Here is a 24,524-nt window from a genome sequence, read left to right on the forward strand (position 1 = left end):
AGTGAGAAAACCATTGAAAGTTGGAAGTAAAGGAAAGCAAAGGAATTTGGTAATAAGGATTGTGCTATGGAAGGAGGGGAAAAGACCCATGCAGATAGCAGAACAGAAGTCTTTCTTTTGTGCATGAAAGAAGAATATTTCTTTGAATAGTAAAAGCAGTTTCTTCCCCTGTAACAGCCTGATTTTAGAATAAATCCATGTATTCTTTTGTAGTGTTGTAGCAGTTAGAGACATTGGTATTGCATGGTTGGAAGAAACTTGCCTAGTTTATGCAGTCACTGTCTAAAAATCTCTATTTTTGTTCTCATGTGAATCTAAATATTACTGTCATTGCTATTGGTACAGAAAATGTGCAATATCAAAGCCATACCTGATTAAATCAAGAAAGGCATCTGCTGCTGTCACTTGCACAATTTTGCCTTCTCTGTGCATATTTTCTTTAGTACCTTTCCCAGGGTGGATGATGACCACAATGATTATACCAATCAGTACAGCAATGATCGTAGTACTCATGTAGTAGACTACGGCTCGAACTCCCATCTTTCCTGATGCTTTACTATCCAGGGCAGCAATTCCTAGTAAATTTAAGCAGAAGGACATTCACCTCATACAGTTGTGAGTAAAGAGTATAATCTCAGCATGATAAAAATGGTTTAGTGAGAAGAGTTTTGATGACCAGTACATTTAAAGCTACCCAAGGTAAGTTGGCCCTCTTTGCCACTCAGACTGTCACTGCCTTCCCATCCCACCCCTTATGCTTGTTATTACATAATTTTCTGTTACAAGAGTTACAGCTTTCTGTGCTTTGTTAACACTTTGTTAAATGTGAAGTTTATTGGTCTTATGCAGTGTGGCATTTCCTGTATTCCAGGGAGCCAATTCATGTTTTTTGGTTAGCATAGTTACCATAGTCTGAAAAATGTGGCTTAAAAATATGCTGCACCTAATTTGTCATAGTAAGATAGAAAACAGAGTACCTTTAAGTAATGTTGATAATGTTTGCTATGACTAATGTGCATGAAGAGTTTTCTTCAGTCCCTAGTGAAATGACCTCAGTTTACCTCTGTCCCAAACCATGGGAGTTTTAAACAGATTAAATGCTGTTAGCTTGTTTCAGAAAACCCTTACTATTGTATGAATAAACATTTAGAGTCTTTTATAAGCTTTGCAAAACTTACGACATTAATCCTAATTCTTGGCTCATCTTAATGCTTCTGACCTAATGTGAATAGTAGGGTGCTCCCTATGGCATCTGCTGAAGTGTTTGTTCATCAGATTACACCAACAGGGCTGCACTGTGGTTTTTAAATGAAGATTTAGTTCTGCCAGGGAAAAAGCTTTGAATCTCTGAGAAGGAGTGTCTCATGAAGACTGTCAGAAATGGAAATGTTCTTTCTCTTTCCAAGCAGGTGCCATTAGTGTTCTTCTCCTTAAAATGCCCCTTTACTCCTTCTCCTTAGAATTTCAAGTAGTCAATAACTTCCCCATACTTCATCTGGACAGGTACACCATTTGTCTCAAAACAGTGCTCATGCTTCTTGTTGGAATCAATCTTTCAAAGCACAAAATGAAAAAAAAAAAAGGTCAGGAAAGGTTCTCTTTGCTTTATCATCTTCTCCTATGGACTCCTATATGGCACTGTCTAACTCAGACTTCTCTGGACTACCCACAAATTTATCTAGGTGCCATCTTTGAACATACGAAATATGATGAAAGTTGACCACGTTCAACTCTGGGTACTTGTCTCAGAGGAGAAAGCATTTGAAATGAGGCAACAGGACTGCATGAATATAAATAATATGGAAACATAAAGCGAGAATCATGACCTGGCAAAACTAAATGTTTTCTTGAATATATTGTACTTCTGTCTGTCTTCTAAGGGAGAAAACACATGCTACTGGAGTTACAGTGAAAGTATGTTAGTCACTGATGTAACTGAGATCAAGGCTGTGTTCCAGGGTCTGATCAAATCTTCAGAGTATAAAACCAATCACATGCTTCATACTTACTCTCTCATTTCAGCTAGTGTTTGCCTGTCCTTTCAGCAGAAGCAAGTAGAGACAGTAAGATTTGTACCCACAAAACGAGTTGCAAAGGGAGATCACTAGATTTGCAACCTGAATTGCTTGATATACATGTACCTTTGCATTGGAAGAGAAAACTGTTACTGACACAGTAAGAAACTGGAAATGGAAATACAACATTCGAAGCACTTGATTGTTCATTTTTCTGCTCAGCTTTTCCATCTATAAAACTGGATTATAGTGCTTGTGGTAAGTTTACATTTATGTTTCAAAATTCTGTGACAAAAATGGTAAATACTACCAAGTAATGAATAGTTTTCTTATCTTTGCAAACAAGAAGTACTGTAGCCTCTTATCAGTGGATGTAGGATTGATTAGGTTTTTTTGCACTCCTCAAAACAATGCAAATGCAAAATGATGCAAATATAATTAACCAATGAATAAAAATAAAGTCAATAATTTTTTTAGAATTTTCCATCTGCTACTGAGTTTCACAATGTTTATATCAGACAGAATTTGTTACAATTTTTATTTTTAAAGTGTCAGTGTGTAACTTAAAATCAAGTATAATTTAAGAAGTGAAAAATTAATGCTAGTCCACCCAACTTTATCTTCATATATTTAAGTTACTGTTTCATGTTCTTGCTATTTCTAAAGTAGCAGGAATGGGCTATGTTTTTTTTTTTCATTTTAGCTAAGATCAGCTTTAAGCTTGTTTTACATCCTCAACATGAAAAGACAAATTATAGGATGCTAGGATGGTTTGGAAATCCACAGATGTTAAATCAGTCAGTTCCCAGAATCCTACCCTTGCCAGCTTATAGATTAAGGACCAGATGCTGAGCACTGTCAGTCTAGGTGGTTCACAGGCAGACACACTTACTGCTTTAACCAAGCCTGATCTTTCTTTGTACTTCACACTTGATACTAGGTTGAGTCTCCTACAGTCTAAAATTCACCAGGAGTCAGTGTAGGGCATATCTTAGAACTAAAGATTGCTGTGTTGAAGGATTAAAGCTTGTGATTCCATTTTTTTCTTGGACTGATTCTGGGACTGAGTGATGAACCATATGCAAGTGATATGTCAGGGAACAAGAGTCGTCATGCTCGTTTCTTTATAAGCTGCTTTCCAGCTTGACTTCCTATAATGGACACTGGCTGTGACTACATGGCCTCTTATTTTAGATTGCTCAGTATCATTCCTGATCTTGCCAACATATAAATGGCTTCTCAGCTTGACAGTAGGGAACAGCAATTCCTCCCTTCTTGAGTTCTAACCACTTGTGGTGTGTGTAGCAGCAAGCATTCAAAGCAGAGGGATGACAGGCCTAAGTATGAACAAAAGCTGTATGAGGAGAAGCAAGGCCTCACCTCAAAGAGCCCTTACTGGGGTGCTGCTGGGCTGCCTACCCTCACACTGATGTTAGTGGGAACTCAGGAAACTCACAAGAAGGACACTCAGTACTGTTCAGAGCTGAAACTGCAAAAGCTTCCACCATACCAAGAACAAGAATTATGTAAAAAAATATTTAAAATCTGTTTTTAAAGCATGATAAAATGAAAGGGTTTGTTCTCTTTAAATTTTAAGATATTTACATAATTTCTTAGAACTGAATGAAACTCTGGAAGGGTCCTTAATGGAGAAGCAATAAAGTTTGCTCCAAAGCTTTCATGTGTCACAGACCATTGTATCCTCTGTGTGTCCTTTCACAGCCAGCCAGCAGAATCCCCTTTGTCCCGTGGGAGATGTATGTGTCCCTTTCATCCTGCTCGCTGCTCTCTCCTCCACACGGATGCTGGCTTCAGCACCTCTGCCTCCTCCCCTCCCTTTCCCCAGAGGGCCTGGGAAACTTTGCTGTGCCACCAGTCCCCAGGCACAGGGATGCCTTGAAGTTGTCACGGCAACCTGTAGCAGAGCGCCTGCAATTTCTCCCAGCGTGTGCAAGTACACAACAAGAATAGGAATGATTTTTAAAGTATTGATGGGGAGGGAGGGAGGCAGGGGAGGAGGAAAGGAAGAGAAGAAAGAAGAGGGCAGGCTGTAAAACTGCAAACAAACCCAAGCCCTTACCCTTGTCCTCTTCCTTCACCTACTCTTTCCTCCTCTTGAGAAGTATGGGGAAATCAGTCACAGTGTAGGTGAAGTAAAGACATGACAAGGAGTTCTCCAGAATGTCAGGGCAAAAAGCAAAGCACTATGTTGTCCTTTAACAAAGGTGTTAGAGAAGAAGTAGGAATATTTTTATGATGTAGGAAAGGCAGCAAGTAAATAATCATGTAATTGCAAGAGAAGGCAAAAGAGAAAAAGGAAGTAGGGAAAAGGAGAAAATGTCTAGTTAAGACAACTTGTTAAAAATCTTGAATTGTTAATCTGATAGTTCTGATTGTTCATCAGACTTGATCATGGTTCTGCAAATTAACATGAACTAATGATGCAGTAATTTTTTTAATAGCTGCTATACTATTACTGGGTTTATGTTAATTATTTAATTCTATATCGTACTTATGATTCTAGATTATACAGAATTCTAGAATTTACAAATCCAGAGTTGCGCTTGTTGTTTTTAATTTTCTTGATATCAAAAGCATACTGTACAGAATCTATGCTTAATCCTCAATTATATTAGGGCACACTAATGAAGAGGGATGGTATAGTAGTCTTCAGTCAGATTAAAAGTACAATACAGTAAGTGTGTTTTCCTTAGTTAGCATTTAAGTCAATAATAGCTTTGGATCTGCTTGTTTGAAAAAAAATTCCAAGCCAAAACCCAGAGCCTATGCTAAAAAGTACTACAACTTTAGAACACTGTCTCCCTTTAATTAGCTAAGTATATCAGCTTATTTTTTTTGCAGAACAGTGCAGTTGTCCTCAAGTCAAGCCTGAGATTTGAGCTTTAGCACGTCCTAATTTTCCTGTTACGTTATCTAAGAGTTTCTGCCTATGATAACTGGTTGGCAGCTGGTATGACTGAGGCCCTATTTCTGTGTGCAAAGTCCAAGTCAACAAAGCATTCTTGGACTTAAATTTGTCTTTAATGTTAATCAAGATGTAGTTTGCTGAATCAGGGACCATAACTAGAAGTTTTTAAATGATATCTTTTTCTTTATACTCAACAGTAAGTAGTATGCCGCTGAAGAACTGGGCAAGTAGCAAGATTTATTTTCTTTTCATTTTCCTAAAAAAAAGTCACTTCTTAGGACTGATCCTAGTACCTTCAGTGATTTTATCATTTGTCAGAACAAGCAAGAATCTTTGTCACTGAGGGAAGGAGAAGTGCATGTGAGTATATACATATATGCATGTGTATAATTTCAGTTTGAAAATAGTTGAAATGCTCAGCTACTGCTTCTCATGATGAAAGTTCCTGAAATCTTTATGCTGCCCTTGAAAAACTTCTGGAAAAATTAAGTTTATCTCTTTGCTCTCCTATACTAAAACTCTTGTGTTTGTAACAAGATAATGTAACATTTTGTCCACAATATTTTTAAATTCTAATTTCTTTAAAATTATTTTTGATGCACAATGATGAAAATTTTAAATATGGAATAGGTCAGTTGGAAGGGGCCTACAACAGTCATCTAGTCCAACGGCGTGACCACTTCAGGGCTGACCAGAAGTTACAGCAGGCTGTTAAGGGCCTTGTTTAAATGCTCCTTAAGCACTGACAGGCTCGGGGCATCGACCACCTCTCCAGGAAGCCTGTTCCAGTGTTCGACCACTCTCTTGGTAAAGAAATGCTGCCTCATGTCAAGTCTGAACCCGCCCTGATGCAGCTTTGAACATTTCCCACGTGTCCTGTCACTGAATCCCAGGGAGAAGAGCTCAGCACCTCCCTCTCCACGTCCCCTCCTCAGAAAGCCGTAGAGAGCAATGAGGTCCTCCCTCAGCCTCCTTTTCTCCAAACTAGACAAACCCAAAATCCCCAGCTGCTCCACACAGGACAATAGTACTCCTGCTCAGTACAAAAGGAACTGCAAGTTCAGGGCCCCGCTCCGGGCACTTGACTGAGGAGCCACTGGTGTGAGGCTCCATCTGTGGGTGTATGACTGCGTGCCTCTAAGCCAAAATCCTGTGGAGACATAGTGATATGTTGTTGCCAATATGTTAACCATTTCTGAATGAGTGTGTGGAACAAGCTGTACATTCTGGTCCTCATATGTATTGACTACTGAAAATAAAAAAGAGGATTTCTATGATTAAGATGAATTGTTTCCCTATTCAACACATTAGAACCTAATTGATGGCACTTCCTTGCTAATGTAAATTTTTAAATACATTTCCTTCAGACGTTTTGGGATCAGTCTTTAAAAACATAACATCATGTACAGAGCAACTTTTTATTGCTAGTTATTTTGTTGTTTATTTCTTGTGGTCTCTTCATTAGGAAATTGCAATTGGTTGTTAAGGACTCCTATGGTGGAACAGCAATAATAGCAACTGTTGACTCAGGAGTGTTGTCCTAATTTTGTTTCTTTGAGGTTGTCTTTCACTCTCCTAATGAAGCAGTCTTAAATGGGCTACTCCCAACCTCCTGCAGCCATTGAGCACTGTGTGATGAGTAAACTCTCAGTGTGCAACCATGAGAACAACCATTTTTGTGTATTTGTGAGGATTTGCGGAAGTGAGTAACGCTGTGCAAGGTCACAGTAAAATATGCTGAGAAAAAAATTGTAAGGAAAAGCAATGGTTAGGTAAAGACAGTGGAAGTATCACCCAAGTTTAATTAACATGATTAGGTTCTACAGCCTTATTCTAATAGCTGCTGAGCACATCCTAAGTGGTGCTGAGCATTCCCAGAAAACAAAAGTTAACCAACATCTAACATATTGACAATTGATTCCTTCACAAGATCAAGTTCAAAATTAGCCCAAACTCTAGATTATTAAATAGCAGTAGCAGTAAAAGAATAAAATTGCAAAGAAGAATGCCAAATAACATTTTCAAATAACTATATGCATTGTTGAAGTTAATTAATATTAAATCAATACAGCTAATGACTTCCTGAAGCTACATAAATACATGTCTGAAATATAGCTCTGTAGGCCTTTTTACATGAACTGATGGGACAAGCTGCTCCCAACTCTCAGTTTAACTTATCCTTATTTGAATATGGAAATTTAAAGAAATCAGATATTTTATTAATTTTTCCAGGTCCATTAAGAACACGGGGCAAATATCTCACAGGAAAGTTATCAGTTGTATTTGAACCAAATTATGTGATTGTGATTAAGCCAAACTGAGATAAAGTAATGCAATTCAATGAGCCGATTAAATGGCTAAGAGTGGCTCCTGAAGGACTAGACCTGCCTCACAGATTTGTAGTCCTGTCGCATCCCTTGCCACCAGAAAACCATTAACCATGGATTTTGTAGGGTTAGTTTTTGTTTGTCATCCTGAATCATCTCAGAATCATGTCATGTGAACACCAGGACTTTTACAAGGGAAACAAAAGGAGAACACATCTGGGGGCAGAAAACTACAATTTTGGCAGCAGTTTCCCATTACTTTAAGTCGGCCCTATTGTTGCATTGCAGCCTTTGCTCTTTGGTGGCAGCACTGCTAAAACAAGTTAAGTGTTCCTAACTTATGCCTTCTTATCTTTAAGCTGTTCTCACCAAGCACCTGAGCAAAGACCATTCACCATTTGATGACAAGAAGAGAACAAGGGTGTGTGAAAGAGCACCTGGGTTCAGGAGAGGTCTGGAGGGCCACTGCTACTCAAACCAGCACTGCCTTCAACAAGAAAAAATCGGCATAAAAATATACCCTTATGAAGATACAGACATGTTCCTGTTATATGTAAGAAAAAATCTCACTCCATATGTGAATTAGAGAAATCACAGACACGTTGGACTTAACAACATGTAGAAGAGTCCACATAAGCACTTAAATAAAGATGTGTACCTTTCTTTGTGAATTCTCCAGTACCACAGTGAGGAGAAAGGTTGTATATGATAAGAACTTTTCTAGAGGATGCTAACCTAACCTTGGTATGTGTACTTATTTCTGATATTCATAGAACACTTGAAAAATACCTGAATGTGGATGCTGGATACCTCTCGGTGATACTGAAAGCTTTTGCATGTGCAGAAGTAATGCAAACTGAACATTGTACTCTTTCTGTTGATCTCATACTTCTTGACGGAAACAGCATAAAAATATGTTAGCAAATAGATGCAATATGTGCCAGCCGCAAATATGTTTCCTCCATCCCCTTCTAACTCTCGTTAAGGGAAAAGATTTTGTTACTGACCATGTTTTTTGACTCTTCATTCTCTTGGCTGCAAAAACATGCTCTTCTAGTCACAGTTCATAAATTAGAAGGAAAACATTTGTGAAACCATGGTAAGATAATGACAGAACATCACTGACTGGTGTAAATGGTAGAGACGCAAATAACATCTCATGGATTTACTGTGATTTCTGCCTTTCAGTTAACTATGAATAATGAAAGACCATTGGTTGTCATTCATCACTGATACTGCTCTTTCAGTGGAAAAACTTGACTTTATGAAACACTGCTCGGTTTCAGTGCATCAAGAGTAGTTGTTAACTTATGAAGAAATATGGCAGTAATACGTGCCAGTAAGTACTTCCTAGGCCATCAAGTATGGCATTCTGATACAGCAGGCAAATATATTGAGCTTGAGGTTGGAAATATATTGAGCTTGAGGTTCAAATAATTTGCTACTTTCACCCTTATTGTTTTCACTGTAAGGTATTCCACAGTTTTGTTCACATCTTACTTTGCTTTTTCCATGCACAAATAACTAGATTGGTTAACAGCTCAGTGTCCAGATGGAGATCAGTGACAAGTTGTATCTCTCAGGGGTCTGTACTGGGACCAGTACTATTTAATATCTTCATCAATGATACAGTAGGATCAAGTGCACCCTCAGCACGTTTGCAAACGACAGCAAGCTGAGTGGTGCAGCTGACACATCTGAGGGACAGGATGCCATCCAGAAGGACCTAGGTAAGCTCGTGGGACCATGTGAATCTCATGAGGTTCAGCAGGGCAAAGTGCAATGTCCTGCACCTGGATCAGGGCAACCCTCAGTATCAATACAGGATGAAAGGATTGAGAGCAGCCCTGCAGAGAAGAACTTATGTGCACCGGTGGATGAAAGGTTGGACATGAGCTGGCAATGTGTGTTTGCAGCCCAGAGAGCAAATTGTGTCTTGGGCTGCACCAAAAGCAGCATTGTCCAGCAGGTCAAGGGAGGTGATTCTGCCCCTTTGCTTCACTCTAGTGAGACCCCAACTGGAGTCCTGTGTCCAGCTCTGGAGCCCTCGGCACAGGAAAATCATGGACTTGTTGGAGGGGCTCCAGAGGAGGCCACAAAAATTTTCAGAGGGGTGGAGCAGCTCTGCTGTGAGGACAGGCTGAGAGACTTGAGGTTGTTCAACCTGGAGAAGAGAAGGCTACAGAGAGACCTTGTTGGCAACCTTTCAGTACTTAAAAGTGGCCTATAAGAAAAATGAGGATCAACTTTTTAGTAGAGCCTGTTACGAGAGGACCAGGAGTTATAGTTTTAAACTAAAGGAGGGGAGATTCAGGGTGGACACATTTTTATGATGAGGGTGGTAAAACACTGGCCCAGGTTGCCCAGGGAGGTGGTAGATGCCCCATCCCTGGAGACATTCCAGACCAGGATGGACAGGGCTCTGGGCAACCTGATCTGGTTGAAGATGTCCCTGTTCATCGTCAAGGGGTTGGACTAGAGGAGCTTTGAAGGTCCCTTCCAACCATAACAATGTATGACTCTTCCTTTAAAATTCTTCTCTGTGTCAGGACAGTGTTTATCAGTGGGGGCAGGGAAGAATTCCATAAACTTCCCCAAACTGTGCTCGGTTTTGCTAAATAATTTATAGGCATCAAAGTAGTACACCTCTCAGTAAAAATTAAATGCATAATTATGGTATGCTTAGATGCTGCATTTATTGAGAGTCAGTGATATTTATGGTGCTATAAGAAATCTCTTGCAAGAATATACTCTAGTGTTCTGAGAAGTATAGCTGATTTACTTTTTAGGTTTGCAATATAACAGGAAAACTAGGAAGAAAATAGATTTCCTGAAACTCACATCTGCCTGAGAAGGACCCTGCTGCGGGGCTGTTTAGATACCCATTTAACTCTTCGCATTATTCTATCTTTTACTCACAGTATTGGAATGTACCAAACAATATGCTTTTTGAAGGGAAACTAGGGAGTAATTTATCTTCTTTATGTGTGCTAAGCAGAGCAGGAGGGAGAGGCAAGCAGGGATTCACAGCAAGCCATGGAGCAGTGATTAGTAACAGCTGACAGTCTCAAACCAAGGCCCTCTTTCTTTGGTTACCTCATTGTAATAACAGAGTACAAAGGACTGACTGTCTTCAAGCCAAGAATCAGAGACCCAGGAACACAGAAAATAGCAGCTCACAGTTTTTTTGGTAACAAAACACGGCTGCTACCTGCACAGTGCAATTCTAAAAAGACATCCTTTTATGTCCAGACATTTGGACTAAGCTTTCCTGAAAACGGGATTCTTCTGTTGGGCATAAAGCTGCTTATTTTCTGTATCAGGAGTGAAAAAAATGAGCACATTTGCTTAAAAAAGGCATAATGTAGTATGGTAAATGATTTCAGTTTAATTAGGAAAAAAGTTAATCGTGGTAGCTGATAAGCCAAAGCACATTGAGTTAGTTTGAATCCTATAGAATCTGTTGTTATAAGACCGAAGTAAATATGCTAGTAGTTGTAAGACTTCTACCCTATTCCCAAGGATGAAAATGTTAATTTTCACTTATTGTGAGCATATTGTTGAAAACATCTACTTTAAAAGTGAACCTCACCACATCCTGGCTAGATTCTACTGATAAAGATATGTTTGTCTTCTTGATGGTGTTAAGCACATTACTTGGTGCTCCATAAAAATCCACAATGAAATTTCTTAAAATACATGTTTAAGCTTTTAATCTGCTAAAATGCTGGTCTGAGTTTTGGCAGACCATGCCTGGAGTCCTTTACAGACATTTTTGTACGTGCAGCACTTATTAAACATTCCACAAATGTATAGTGTTTCTGTTATCTGACTGGCTGTATACTGTGTGATGAAGCTGTAAACTATTTGCTATGCTGGATCACTCCTGATCTACTCTAGCTGCTGCTGAAAAATAATATGAAATACTTAATACAGATGTGAAATTAGAGGTATCCATAAAGGAACCGTAGCTAGTAATATAGTATAATGTAAAACTGCATTTGCTTTTATATCTGGTATGTAACAGATGTCTGAAGAGACACTTCTGCTGAACTGCTGGGAAAATGAAGTGAACATAAATCTAGACAGAGAGGTGCAAGATTTAAAAAATGAAAAACTAAGGTTGCCTGTCTATAAAAGGATAGAGACATATCTCCATCTGTGTGTGAACTGACACAGGGTTTGGGGTATGGGATTGTAGTGATCTGTAACTTGTTACAGCTCTGTGCTGGAGGTATCACCTTCTCACTCAAAATGTGTCCAATATTGCTGGCCAGCCGGTTCTTGGCTTCTTCACTAAAACTTCCAATAATAGACTCTATTGCAGTGATAGTGTCTTTTATTTGGATGATTGTCCACTAGGATCTGACACTAGTTAAGTTAATTTTATAGAGTTCATTCAGCAGCTATTATCTGGAAAGAAGCTTTGCCCAGCTGGATGTGGCTCAACTAAGATTTGAACTAATGGCAGCAAGTTACTAATGCATCTGGTAACAACCTGGCCTTTAGATTTCTGCTTGGAATTATAATTTTAGCACATTTAAAAAAATTCCTGAGATTATCTTTCTTTGTTAATTCAGCAATATTAACGTAATGTGGAAAAGAATAGTACGACATTACCTTCAGCTATGCTCAATAAGACTTGTTTTTTTGAGTAATCTGAAGTTACTCTAGTGACTGCCAGCTCACTAAAAAAATCCTGCATTATTTTTTCTTGCAGAAGCTACTATCTATGCTTGGAACAGGTTTGCTAATTGCTCTATCTTTTTTTTTAGAAAACTTGTCTGTGACACAACACTGATTGGTGCATATATGTACAACTTAAAAGTGATTAATATTCATTTTGCTTCCAGAGAATTTATCTGAGCTGCTCATTAATCTGATGCTTTCCTCTTTGTCGATGTTGCACACAACCTGCTGATATTTATGTGTTCTTGTAAGTCTTCTATTTTATTACATCCGTTCCCATGTGCTACACATTTTTTCAGTTTGTACTATTTTACAACAGTATGTATGCTTTCATGGGCTGTACTTGATGGATTCACACTTTGTTAACTGACTTTTCTCCTCTCACACATCAAGTCTAATTTTATTTTCTGTCAAGTTGTAGTGCCGTGTGTATTCACATGAAGCGACATAAATCACTTTGAATGGAGCTCCATGCTGTTTTTGCCATCCTGCTCCCCATACTGATGTAAAATTAGCTTGGTTATCTATCTACGATAGTGAAGTAAGCAATGACAACAGAACATTTTCTCAATTTGATGAAACTGATCCTGAAAGACATTACCCTGAATGCTATATTGACTTCGCTGCAGTACCTAGTGTAGTGGGGCCTCAATCCCTCTGGTAGTCCAGGTACAAATAAGATGCATCACTCTGTAGTGTTATCTATGAATATCAAACGGAAATGCATGGAACTCTTTCATGTCTCTAAGCCATTATTTGTATGAGAAATTGCAGAACAGTAACTGATTTGACAATAGAGAGTACTTTTAGATTGTAATTTTTCAAAAAATCACATTAACGTGGATCTGATAAGAAAAATTCTGCACATAAATTTTTATATGGCATTAAAAAAAATATCTTGTATTAATAAAGAATCTAGAAACAATATGAGACTTCCTTTATCAAGTAGACCAAAGTCTGTTTAAAGAGCATGGATCTGATGCAGACATAATTTGAAAAAGTTTTTGTAGGTATTTTAAAATTTGTGACCTAGCAGCATCTTTTATAATATATATGTTTTATAGCATCATTTATAACCTATAAGTTAATATTTTAATAATAAATAAGAACATTCTAATGCATAACATCATAAGCATTTTTCCATTTTTTTCATGGACAATAAGAGTAAATGATAATTTAATTATACCCTAAATCTCCCCCAAGAATTTAGTGGGTAACAATCAAATCAACTTCAGGAAAAATAAATGCTTCATATTTGTGAATTTGAGGTCCTCTGGTAATATGCCATATGAATACTAAGGAGGCATTACTTTAGCTGCAATTAGTCTATTACAGTTTAAATTGTCGTTATAATTTGCTTCTTTTTCACAATTCGGTAATGATGTTAAGGCTGTTCTGAGAACTCATTATGAAAGTGTGGAATTGGAGTTTCATGTGAAGAGGCTTTTGTTTTCCTTCTTTTCTCTTCTTTGTTTCAGTGACCTCTTGAACCTTGGGTCACTGATTCAGTTACAGTCTTGCAACATCAAAGCCATACATTTTTTACTTTGTCTTTTTATACCTTATAGACTTGTAGGAGGCAATGGAAAGAGGTTAGGGCTTCCTCTGGAATTCCTCACAGTAGTAATCAGTGTTTTTAAATAATATTATTCAGCTCTTTTCCAGGATGTTACAGTGCTAAGTACAGCTGAAAAATAGGTTTTGGCTTCCACAATTCAACTGTAATACAGTTGCCTTCTGGGCATCATCTGCTTGCAGGTAGGATTGAGAACATGAGAGGTCTGAGGTACCAAAGAAAAGAAAACATCAGCTGATTTAAAACTAGAAGGATGAAAGAGGGGTTTTTTAGATCACTGTTACTATAGGACTCTTCTGCAGAATAGAAAAGAAGCCTGTTTACTTTTTAACAAACTATTAAACATCCTACCTTGAATTTGAAAGCTTTGTTTTCTTTATGGATTTGAGCCCTTCGCACAGCTTCATTAGCCTTGAGACAGATATTAGCCAGGCATAGTAAGGTAATGTTCTCTAACTTTGCTTTCAGGGTTTGGGGAGTTAAGACGTACTGCAATCATAAATATTGGACAAAGCTGATTTGCAGTGCAAGAATGTATTCATTAATGAAACAGTCATTCATTAGGTGAACTCTTGACCAAAACCTATTTTTTCCTCTAGCTCTGAAAAGAAACTATATTCACTGCAGAACCTCTGATAATATCTAAATATTCGCATCTAAGTTAGAAGTGGGTGGTGAAATGCCAGAATAAGTGTTCAGCTTTGCATATGAGCAGAGAGAAAATAAGAGAGCTGTTTATGGAGGAAAGAAACAGCATCAGTATGTTAATTCTAGTGCAAATACTGTACTTCTAGTACTGTGCTGTACTTTTCTTTTTCTTATCTACAAGCAGTAATGAGCTAGTGGTATAGTTGTCTGAGGACAAAAAGGTGTAATCATCTGAAAAAACATTAATTTAAGCCTGTCATTATTACAAATTGAAGCCTTATCCTGAAAAAATTAACTGAGGCACCTAAAGAAATGTTTGTGTTAATGTACTTAGTTCAAAAACTCTTCATAACTTGTGATACACTAGAAGGCCTTCAGACTCTTTAGTACAGATTAACAACAGATCTGATAACTCCTGCTACTCAGGAACTGCAAGTCATGCTCTCCTAATACTGGAATATCCTAAACTCCAACATTTTTTCAAATAAGTGCTCTTTGTTGTGTGACTCTTGAGTTTTTAGAATATAGTTTGGATCTATTTTTGACCTTTTCATCACAACTAGGGGCCAGGAATTTAATTTGCTTCGATACTTGACTTCTAGAGATGATAGGTCTTTAAGAATAACATTAGTATCTGAAAGCTTCTGTTGGCATGAAAGTCCTGTGCTCAACTGTTTTCTTTATTTGCACGTTTCTTACTCAATATTAGAACTTAATTGCTATTCAGATGTGTGAAACTGTGAAGAATGATTTCTTTTAATTCCCACATGACATGGCCTTATAAATAACCAGACAAGTCTTTCTATATCCTAATAGTTTCTGCTTTCCTCTGTAGATCAACATTGGTATAACTGGTTTTGATAGACTTGCAGAGAAAAAGATCCTTTCAAGATACTGTCAACAGAAGAAATACATGGAACTTTTTTTATCTGGTAGAGATGAGGAACCAAAATTTTTAAGCTTGCCATCCCAGGTGCTTTTATTGTCATTTTACTAGATATAACTGTATTCACAGTAGCAGGAATGGAAAGTTTGTGGTGTACTCAACTGCCCTGTTTTGCTACGTTGGAATTGGACTAGATGACCTTGAAGGTTCCTTCCAACCCAAACCATTATATGATGCCATGATTCTATGATAAGCGTACATATCTCTGAGGAATCTGTGTGTGCACTGAATTCACTGCCCCTCTTTCAGATGGAAATACTGTGCTTTACAATGATGAACACTTGACCAAGATAAAAAATGCTAAATTGTTGATCTGATAAACTTTGAGACAGACAACTCAAGAAAAGCCAACATTGGGAACAGGTAGGAACCTGTAGGAATGTCTTTTTCCCCTTTTCTGGAATTCAGATGGCACTTGCTACCTTCCAGAGACATATAGATGGGCTTTTAGTTAAACTGAATTAACTTTGCTGTGATATGTGTCAGTGATACCATTCAGTCAAACCTGTTAAGATCAAGTCCTAGAGAGAATCAAAAGAAAAAGGCTTTGTGTAAATGGGGAAAAGTGTGATAAGGCTGGCCAAAGTGAAATTTCTGAAGCAGTGGGTAGAAGTGGCAGAGTATGCCCAGACCTAGCCATGACTGATGCTATCCAGAATAAGCCATCATCACAAAAACCAGTTATTTCTGGAACTGGTGCTAAGTTACAAGAGTTTTGTATTTAACTTAGCAGTATAACAGCACCCTGAACTCATTCACATGAAGAAAACCAGATCTGACTGTGTGAGCCTGAAAAAGTTCACATGGAGAGACTTTCCACTCAATTAGAAAAGGCTGGCAATTTCTCCAGAGATTCAAGGTTTAGGTAAACATTTTGTTATGTTCATGACTGCCTCAGACACTCATCTGGAGGCAAGATTGCAACAAATGAATAAGGAAAAGGTATTTTAGCATGTGCCAGCCACATAGCAGCAAAAAGTTTTCAATTACAAAAAGGAACTTGACACAACTGGAAAGCAATTCCTAGCAACCAGGCAAGCTCTTAAATATTTGCAGTGATATCTTTTGAGAGGGTCTTCATGCCATATACAACGTTGTTTATGTTTTGTTGCATTTATTTCTCAAGGTCTGAACTTGAGGATACAGACCATATTCAGTAACTGCCTGGAATAAAAAGTAAAGAAAAAATAGGCATTAAAGGAATGTCTGGATGAAAGGAGTTGTAGCTGATGTAACTGAAATTCCAGATGTTGCTGATCCTTAGTTATATCTGCAGTCTCAACAAATCATTGGAGATTTATGTCCTGAGTTTTCTCATTCTTATCCTCCATCACCAGTGAGAGCTGTGTCATGTGGCTGGCTACCAGGATGGATAGCTGTCTGGGCAGCCTTCCTCCTCTTCCAGACAACCCAACATCTTACTGGAACCCAGACTCAAGTGTTGAGTCTTGTATCTCTTGTGGTGCACAGTGACTTCCCTCACTCTCTGTTGTTCAGAAGGCAAGTGATACACCCAGCAATACTATCAAGAGACAAGTATTCACTGTCTTTGCTTCCAGTAATGATGATAATGATGGATCTGCCTTACAGAAGTTTATCATCCAAATACATGGGTGAAGGATACCATGTAGGAGATCCAGCAATTAATTTTGAGGATTAAATGGAAATAATATATTAGAGGTCAACAACTGCCCATTATCAAAACATGGAAAAAAATCAGGGGTGAAAATAAGGGTAGAGGACCTAACAAGAGCATTACACTCTCCTATTTCGGAAAGATGACATGTGACTTGATCTACAGTTGGTCCTTCTGCAGTAATGTGTGTAGCCGATGCAGTGACTCAGGAGGTACTTTGTGCCTATCCGATTTTACAGCATTGATCTCCTGCTGTACAAGTACTCCCAGTATTGTTCCTGACATTCCCAAATTACAGCTTCAGGAACTTTCTTGACTAGATTTACTAGTTTTCATGAGCAAGGAAACCAACACAATGGAGTTGTGATACATTCACTTGTAGGAAATGGGGATGCAGATCATGGCATTTAGGCTAGATGTAAAGAGGTGAAAGGAGTGGGAAAGTGAATGCTGTTATATCCTGAATAAAACCTCTTGTGTACCTAACCATCTCTGTTGACAGTAGTCATTGCCTTACAGCAAGTGAAATCTTAACAGGTGACCCCTTCAATGTAATATAAAATTCTATGGAGTGTGACAATAACATAAACTTGTGGGAAATTAGTTTGATGGTCAGCCAATCCATTTCTTTGTCCTCAGCTCTACTTAACAACAGATTCTTACTGAAAGACTATGAGAAACTGAAAAAGATGGTGTTCACAGCCCTTGCTTGCTCCTCCCGGCATATAGCTTCCAGTGGGAACTAGGAGCTTCCTATTTAGAATCTCCGTTGTTCCCCACTCTAGTTCCCCAAAGTTAATAGTCAATGATGGCTGTATCTGTGAACTCTCTAGTTGCATTTTTAAACTATTAAGTTCTGGCTTGTGGCAATGTACAACACAATTATGTACTGTGTGAAAAAGTCACTAATTTTCTTTATTGCACATGTACTCCCTAGTTATTTAATTGGACACCCTGTATTTACTTTATTATGAAAAATAATTATGAGATATAATAATACTAGTTACTCCATCGAAGCCCATACAAATGTTTCATAATTTCTGTGGTGGTGTTCTGCAGTGGTATCTTTTTCAAGCCAAAAAGTTGTAGTCTGTTTAATCCCTCCTTGCACTTCACTAGAACTCCATTCCAGCAATACACCCTGTCACCTTCTCTGAGCTGTTCACTATGAGTCTGAGAACTCCTGCCTGTGGCCATCTGAGAGCTTGTGATTAGGTGTGGTACAGGTGTAGCATGTTCCCCTTTCCTAGATGTGTTACTTTGCACTTGGCACTATTCTAGGTCATTGATTATGTTGTCACAGCATCGTTCATTATTGAAAATATTGTTCTTTACAGTTTCAATCTTCAATATCCTGAATAAAATGCTTGTTCTTGGCATCCTAATTCCCAAAATGCTGAGGAGACTTAGTTTTACATTTTGGACATTTTGGTGTACAAAATACAAAACCAAGTATTTTCTTTTTACAATCTAATGCAGCTGATTTTACATTTAATAATATTTTTGAGGTTTTTAATTTTCAGGTGTGCTGGTTTTCTTTAATAAATTTGTAGTTATTTGTATTTAACTAAAAACACTGTTTTGACTTGTCCCTGAGGTATTTTTAGTCCTTCTGCCTTCTATTGAAATAGAAATGCTAAGAGACAATGTGGATTTACAATGGTTCATCAGTGCTCAGGAGAGATGCTTTAACTCTTATGTGTTCTTCCAAAAATTTTTGGCTTTTTGTTTTGCTAGTGACATGACTGTCAGTAAGCAAAGTTTTGATGTTATGCATTTGAGCAATTTTAAAAAGCAAAGCTAAGTCTGTATAGATGAGAGGTTGTTACTTGTTATCAGCTCAGTTGGAATCTCATGCAGAATGCAAACTGAATAAAAGTGTGTAACAATCTTTTATTCACTACTTTGTGAAACAAACAAAAGTAGCAGTCCACTAAAAAACCCCCATATTTTGTAATGAAATTTAAATCAGCCTTTAATTAAGAGCATCTAGTAAATTTGAGTGATTTTAGAGGGTTTGGGTTTTTTTAGTTTTGCTGTCTTTAATCATTGCAGACCTTGTTCTTGAATACCTTTGCTGTTTGAACATTACTGCTTGCAGAGACTACAAGTTCAAAAACTATGCTGCTGTGTACCTTCTGATTTTGGATGCTATGTATCACGCTTAGGTTTTCTTTCTTTCTAAGGTATAATCAAATTTTATTTTATACCAAGTGTCATTACATGCAGGAATTATTCAGATATTTTGACATCTAAAATAATTTATTCAGGACATCAAAAGATGAGAGTATTTTTGGAAAATCAGAAAAATTCAAACTTTTAGAATTTGGAAAATGGGTTTGTTGCTCTGGTGACCAGCTAAATTGAGCATAACTGATTCTCAATCTTTATGTATTACTACATGAATTGAGTGAGGAATGAGGAATGATGTATTTCTTAATATAGAAACACGGAAGAGTAAAACTGACTTCTGTTAATATTTTTGGCTTGCAGCTTTGCTGTGAGTACCCAACATGTTTCTTTCACAAGCACTGGTTATGGTTCTGCTCTGTCAGAATGAATTAAAGGGAATTACTGCTAGGCCCCTCCTTTTTCTTTCTGGAGAAGGATAACACTGGCTCCAAAGTGTTTGTTCCCCTCTCTGGAATCCTGCTGAATAGGGCTGATTCCAATGGGATGAAGTTCAATAAGGCCAAGTGCCGGGTGCTGCACTTCGGTCACAACAACCCCCTGCAGCGCTACAGGCGGGGCGCAGAGTGGCTGGAGAGCAGTCAGGCAGAAAGGGACCTGGGGGTACTAATTGACAGGAAGCTCAACATGAGCCAACAGTGTGCTCAGGTGGCCAAGAAGGCCAACGGTATCCTGTCCTGTATCAAAAATAGCGTGGTCAGCAGGACAAGGGAAGTGATCCTTCCCCTGTACTCTGCATTGGTGAGGCCACACCTGGAGTACTGTGTTCAGTTCTGGGCCCCTCAGTTCATCAAAGACATTGAAGTACTGGAGTGGGTCCAGAGAAGAGCAACACGACTGGTGAAGGGACTTGAACATAAGACCTATGGGGAGAGGCTGAGGGAGCTGGGATTGTTTAGTCTGGAGAAGAGGAGGCTTAGAGGTGAGCTCATCACTCTCTGTAACTACCTGAAGGGAAGTTATAGACAGGTGGGGACTGGTCTCTTCTCCCAGGCAGTCAGCAATAGAACAAGGGGGCATGGGCTTAAACTCTGCCAGGGGAAATTTAGGCTGGATATTAGAAAGAAATTCTTTACAGAGAGAGTGGTCAGGCATTGGAACGGCCTGCCCAGGGAGGTGGTGGACTCGCCGTCCCTGGAGGTTTTTAAACTGAGATTGGACATGGCACTTAGTGCCATGATCTAGTAAACAGACTAGAGTTGGACCAAGGGTTGAACTCGATGATCTCTGAGGTCTTTTCCAACCCAGTTGATTCTGTGATTCTGTGATTCTGTGTGATTCAGTGAAATTAACATAAACATTTGTTGATGAATGTGAGTCAGCACCTGGGACCTCTTAGTAAGTGCTAGCCTTTTTTCTGTAGTAGACCTGACAGCAAGTAGACAGAAGAACACTGAAACTACACAGAGACTTCAAGCAGTATGGCTTCTGCTTCTGCAAAACTACACATAGGATGAATTCTCAGCCTCTTTTTTGAAGAGGTGATGCACAGGTATCTATGAGACCTTCCTATTGTGTACTTTGTTGTGAGGGGTCAGGACGAGCCAATTCAAAATTCTGGCCTTTTATGTTTACTGCTATTAATTTTGTATGTTAATAAAGAATATTAAAATTGTAAAAATGAAAAATACTAATAATTTACAAGAGGATACGTATTTTGATAGTATTTAATAGCATTTGCATTGAGTTACACTTGATGGGTCATTTACTGTCTCATTCCAAATACTAGAAAGGCAAATATAAAAGCTAATTTTCTAAATTTAATAACGTGAGACTGTAGTTTTATCTAGAATTAAGTCTTTACAAAAGACTGGCTACAGCTGCTGTCTGTATGGGGGAGGCTGTGCCATTGTATGAAGAGTTCCTTCTCGTACAATGCAGTGTAGGTCCATCACACCATATGTTGACTTTAGGAGATTTTTGTGGTTTGTTGGTTGTTTTGTTTTGTTTTGTTTTGTTTTGTTTTTTTTAACTTCATGGCTGACATATTCCTGTTAAGTACTTGTATCTAGTGAAAAAATATGTTCCATTTATGCATATCTGATTATTGGTGACACCATCATAGCTAGCTGCAGTCACTAGGTGACTTTCGATGTAATATTTCTACAGCAACTGTCTTAGTGTTGGCCCCATATACCATTCTTACTGAAATTATTTGTGGAAGTTTATGTCCATCTCTACAATGATATAACTAAGACAGCTATATACTTTGCATCTGCTGATCTGTGACAACTTAATCTACGTATGTCCATTAAAATTCCCATTATATACAGTCACCTTCTTTCCTGCCTGGTAGCTATAAAAAGCTTCACCAGCACTACATCTGTAAGGAGAAAGAAAGCAGAGATAGATGAGGGAAACATGATTTGCCTAAGGTCATGCAACACACCACAGCATTACTTTTCCACATTCTATATGCATACATTGTTTTGCATGAAGTCTGGCTTTTTAGGAGTTGAATCTGTTCATATCCAGATGCTGCATTTTTCCTGACTTATGTAAAGGAGTGGCTTGGAGACTATTTCAAGTTTTTTTTTTTTTAAATCTCATCATTCATTGCACTCTTTGCATCATTCATTGCACTCTTTGACAGATGAAATCAAAACCGTCATACATACATCTAGTTAGTTAAGAGGCATCAACACATAGAAATTCCAGTTTGTATACTTAGTCTACACTTTCTATAGTTTTTGAAGTGGTGAATACTGTAAAAATGTTGAAAAAGGATGGGGACAAAACCTTGCATCTCTGAGTCTGCCCAAAGGAGAGTCACTTGTGTCTCTTGCAGTTGTCAATGTTGTAGTCTGTTATTGAAAGGCTGCATCAGAGGTAGGGAAGTTTCTGTATCTTCCAGAATCCACGAAAGACAGTTATTATTTGAATTAGGAAGGGGAAAGACAGTCATGTAATTACTTAGATTAGAAAGGGGAGGGAATGCAAACAAAGGCATATTACAAACCACATGCTAAGATGTATTTCTTCTTTCAGGTAAACTGTTTTACTACACAACCTCTTTTATTTTGTGTGTGTAAGAAGATTCATAGTCTTTGTTTTTGTATAGAATAGATTTTGCACACAAAGTCCTGGTGTGTGATTAAAATTCATTTGTACGTTATTAGCATTATTCCCATTGACAGTTGGGACAGGCATTATCATCTAGTGCACAATGCACTGTACTGGTATTCATGACTGGGATATTTGTTTGATTCTATTATTGCTGACTTGCTGTATAATCCTCGTGGAGCCAGTGGACTTCACTATTTCTAAATTCCCTTTATCTTCCTTCAGTTTGAATTTTGTTAGTAAATAAACTATTTTCTTACAGTTTCTGCAATGTGCAGCAAAAATTAGTCTCGGATCTTGATTGGGCTTTTTATGCTTTGGTGTACTCTACCAGACAAAGAAATTTGAAAGAAATGCACACAATTTAATCCTACTTTACTTGTGGGTCAGTTTTAAGGCCTGGAATTTCAATTTCATTGTGATCTTGCTGTAACAGCTCATAGAATGCTAATGCATAGGGCTCTTAATTCTGGTGCAAATCTTGCAGCTGAATTGTTATCATATGCATATATATTTATTTCATATACCTTTTAGGGACAATGCATATTTTAAAATAATTATGTAAAGCGATTTGTTTGTGCCAAATGCTTCATGTTATAATGAAATAAGAAGGTATAAAATATTTTGAACTCCTATAACTACAGCAAATCCAAAACAGTAATGGAAAAAAATTGTCAGCCCTCTGTTTGTATAAGAATTTGGGTCAGATTTGGCCATAAAATAATCCAAGTGGGAATGTCATCTATTTCTTTGGTTATTTATGCTGCTTCCCCTATACTGTGCTTTAATTTTGCCTTCGACTTTATAAGACATAGTGATTGGGAATGCTGACTTAAGAGCTGTTGCATTTAAAAGACTGTAGAGAATAAAGACTAGCATAGAGTATGCATTTGGATTTGTGTCTAAACCACAAAAGACAAAAAATAAATATATTTGTATAATCTTATTTTCCTATAAACAGCAAAAGATGGTGAAAGGTATGCAAATAACCTCTATTTTCTCCCAAGCAGATGTTAGTACATGCCTGGTAACATACATATCAGAAGACAGAATGGACTAAACTATGTACCTGCTTGAGCCACGTGCAATAATGGTAAGGCATAACACAAACATGAATAAAAAGCCTCTGAATGCGATTCTGCATTGTTTCTTTAATGAAAGCACCAAACCAGACTATAGGGAAATGTGACTGGGTTGACTTTACATGTTATCATTTATTTCCCAAGTGTCTGTGAACAATCATCAGAAATATTTACCTGTATAGCAAAAGTCTCCAGTTTCTCAATTTATTTTTCACTTACATAACAGCCCGTAGCTTCTATAATTATTACTTTGTTTTAGTTGTTCTAATTTCTTCGACATTCATAAAAATTATGGAGGAATGTAATCACCCCCAGCCTACTTCTAATACCTCCAAGACCATATGTTTTGATAGTGTCATAACTGGTTACATTGAGCACACTTACATAAATACAAATGGAAACCCAGAATATCATATCTGGGAGACACTGCCATGCCTGAAAACAACAAAAATATTTATTCAAATAATTTATAGTTGGAAGAAGAAATTCTGTTATCAGCATACAAGACCCCGGAGGAATATTTTTGAGGTTAGTTAAGAGGTATCCACTTGGCTTTGCCAAACAAAATACATGAAATAAGAGATTTGGATGATGGTTGACAAGACTGATCTTAGGATTGAGTTGAAAAGCATATGATTTTTATCAAATTAAGTATCCTATTGTGTGTAAAAAGGAAACCAATAGCATGTATAAAAATGCATAGTATTACACCTGTAAAGGTTATAGTTCATTTTTATTTAGATATGCAATAATACCCATATATTTATTTGAGTATGAGAGTTCTGCAGCAAGTATTTCAGAGCATCTTTAAAATGAGATCTGTCATTTGTGAATTGTGTTGAGTTTTCTTTGGCTGTTCCTTGCCTGACTAAAGTTTATTGAATATTACCATCTCTACTTCAAAGGGAAACTCTAAGAATAATCCACTTAATATTATCAGGCATTTGTACGCAATAACACAAATCTTACAGATACTTATAATTTTGCAAATGAATTCAAATATTTGTATAGGATGATCTACCGCAATGTTTGTTTTACATTGAGTTCTTCTAGAGAACCAATATGGATGCAGATACAAGGAACTGAGGTGGTAAATTCTCCTGCAATAACTCATCCTACAAAATGGAGCAGCAGTGCTGTTCTCAACTGACACTGAAAAAAAGTAAATGTCTCTCCTTTTCTATTTTTAATGGCTCTATCAGTGTCCTGCCAGCCTGGGAAGTTCTTCAGATACATGGGACAAGGGCATATGGCATGTAACGGAATTACACACTGGTTGTGATAAAACCTGTCATTGTTTTCCGTACAAGATTTATACATTTCTCTCTAATTTTCAGTGTTCATTAAGCTGTCAGTATTCATACAATATGTGTGTATCGAAGCAAGCTTTGCTTTTTCCTTGGACAAGGAAAGACAAATTATT

At 37.7% G+C, this 24,524-nt stretch overlaps 1 protein-coding gene across 4 annotated transcripts in view; it reads right to left on the reverse strand.

The window, feature by feature from the left end:
• SLC1A3 (solute carrier family 1 member 3) overlaps positions 1 to 24,524 on the reverse strand; it is a gene marked incomplete at both ends in the record, with an annotated part of 61,826 nt that overhangs the window by 18,468 nt on the left and 18,834 nt on the right. For all 4 annotated transcript variants that reach the window (XM_080363038.1, XM_080363039.1, XM_080363037.1 and 1 more), the window contains one exon: positions 371 to 575. In XM_080363038.1, coding sequence (XP_080219164.1) covers positions 371 to 575 — 205 coding nt within the window. The remainder of the gene's footprint in view (positions 1 to 370; positions 576 to 24,524) is intronic.

Source organism: Nesoenas mayeri (genome assembly GCF_963082525.1).
Source record: "Nesoenas mayeri genome assembly, chromosome: Z".
In the NCBI taxonomy this organism is placed as follows: domain Eukaryota; kingdom Metazoa; phylum Chordata; class Aves; order Columbiformes; family Columbidae; genus Nesoenas; species Nesoenas mayeri.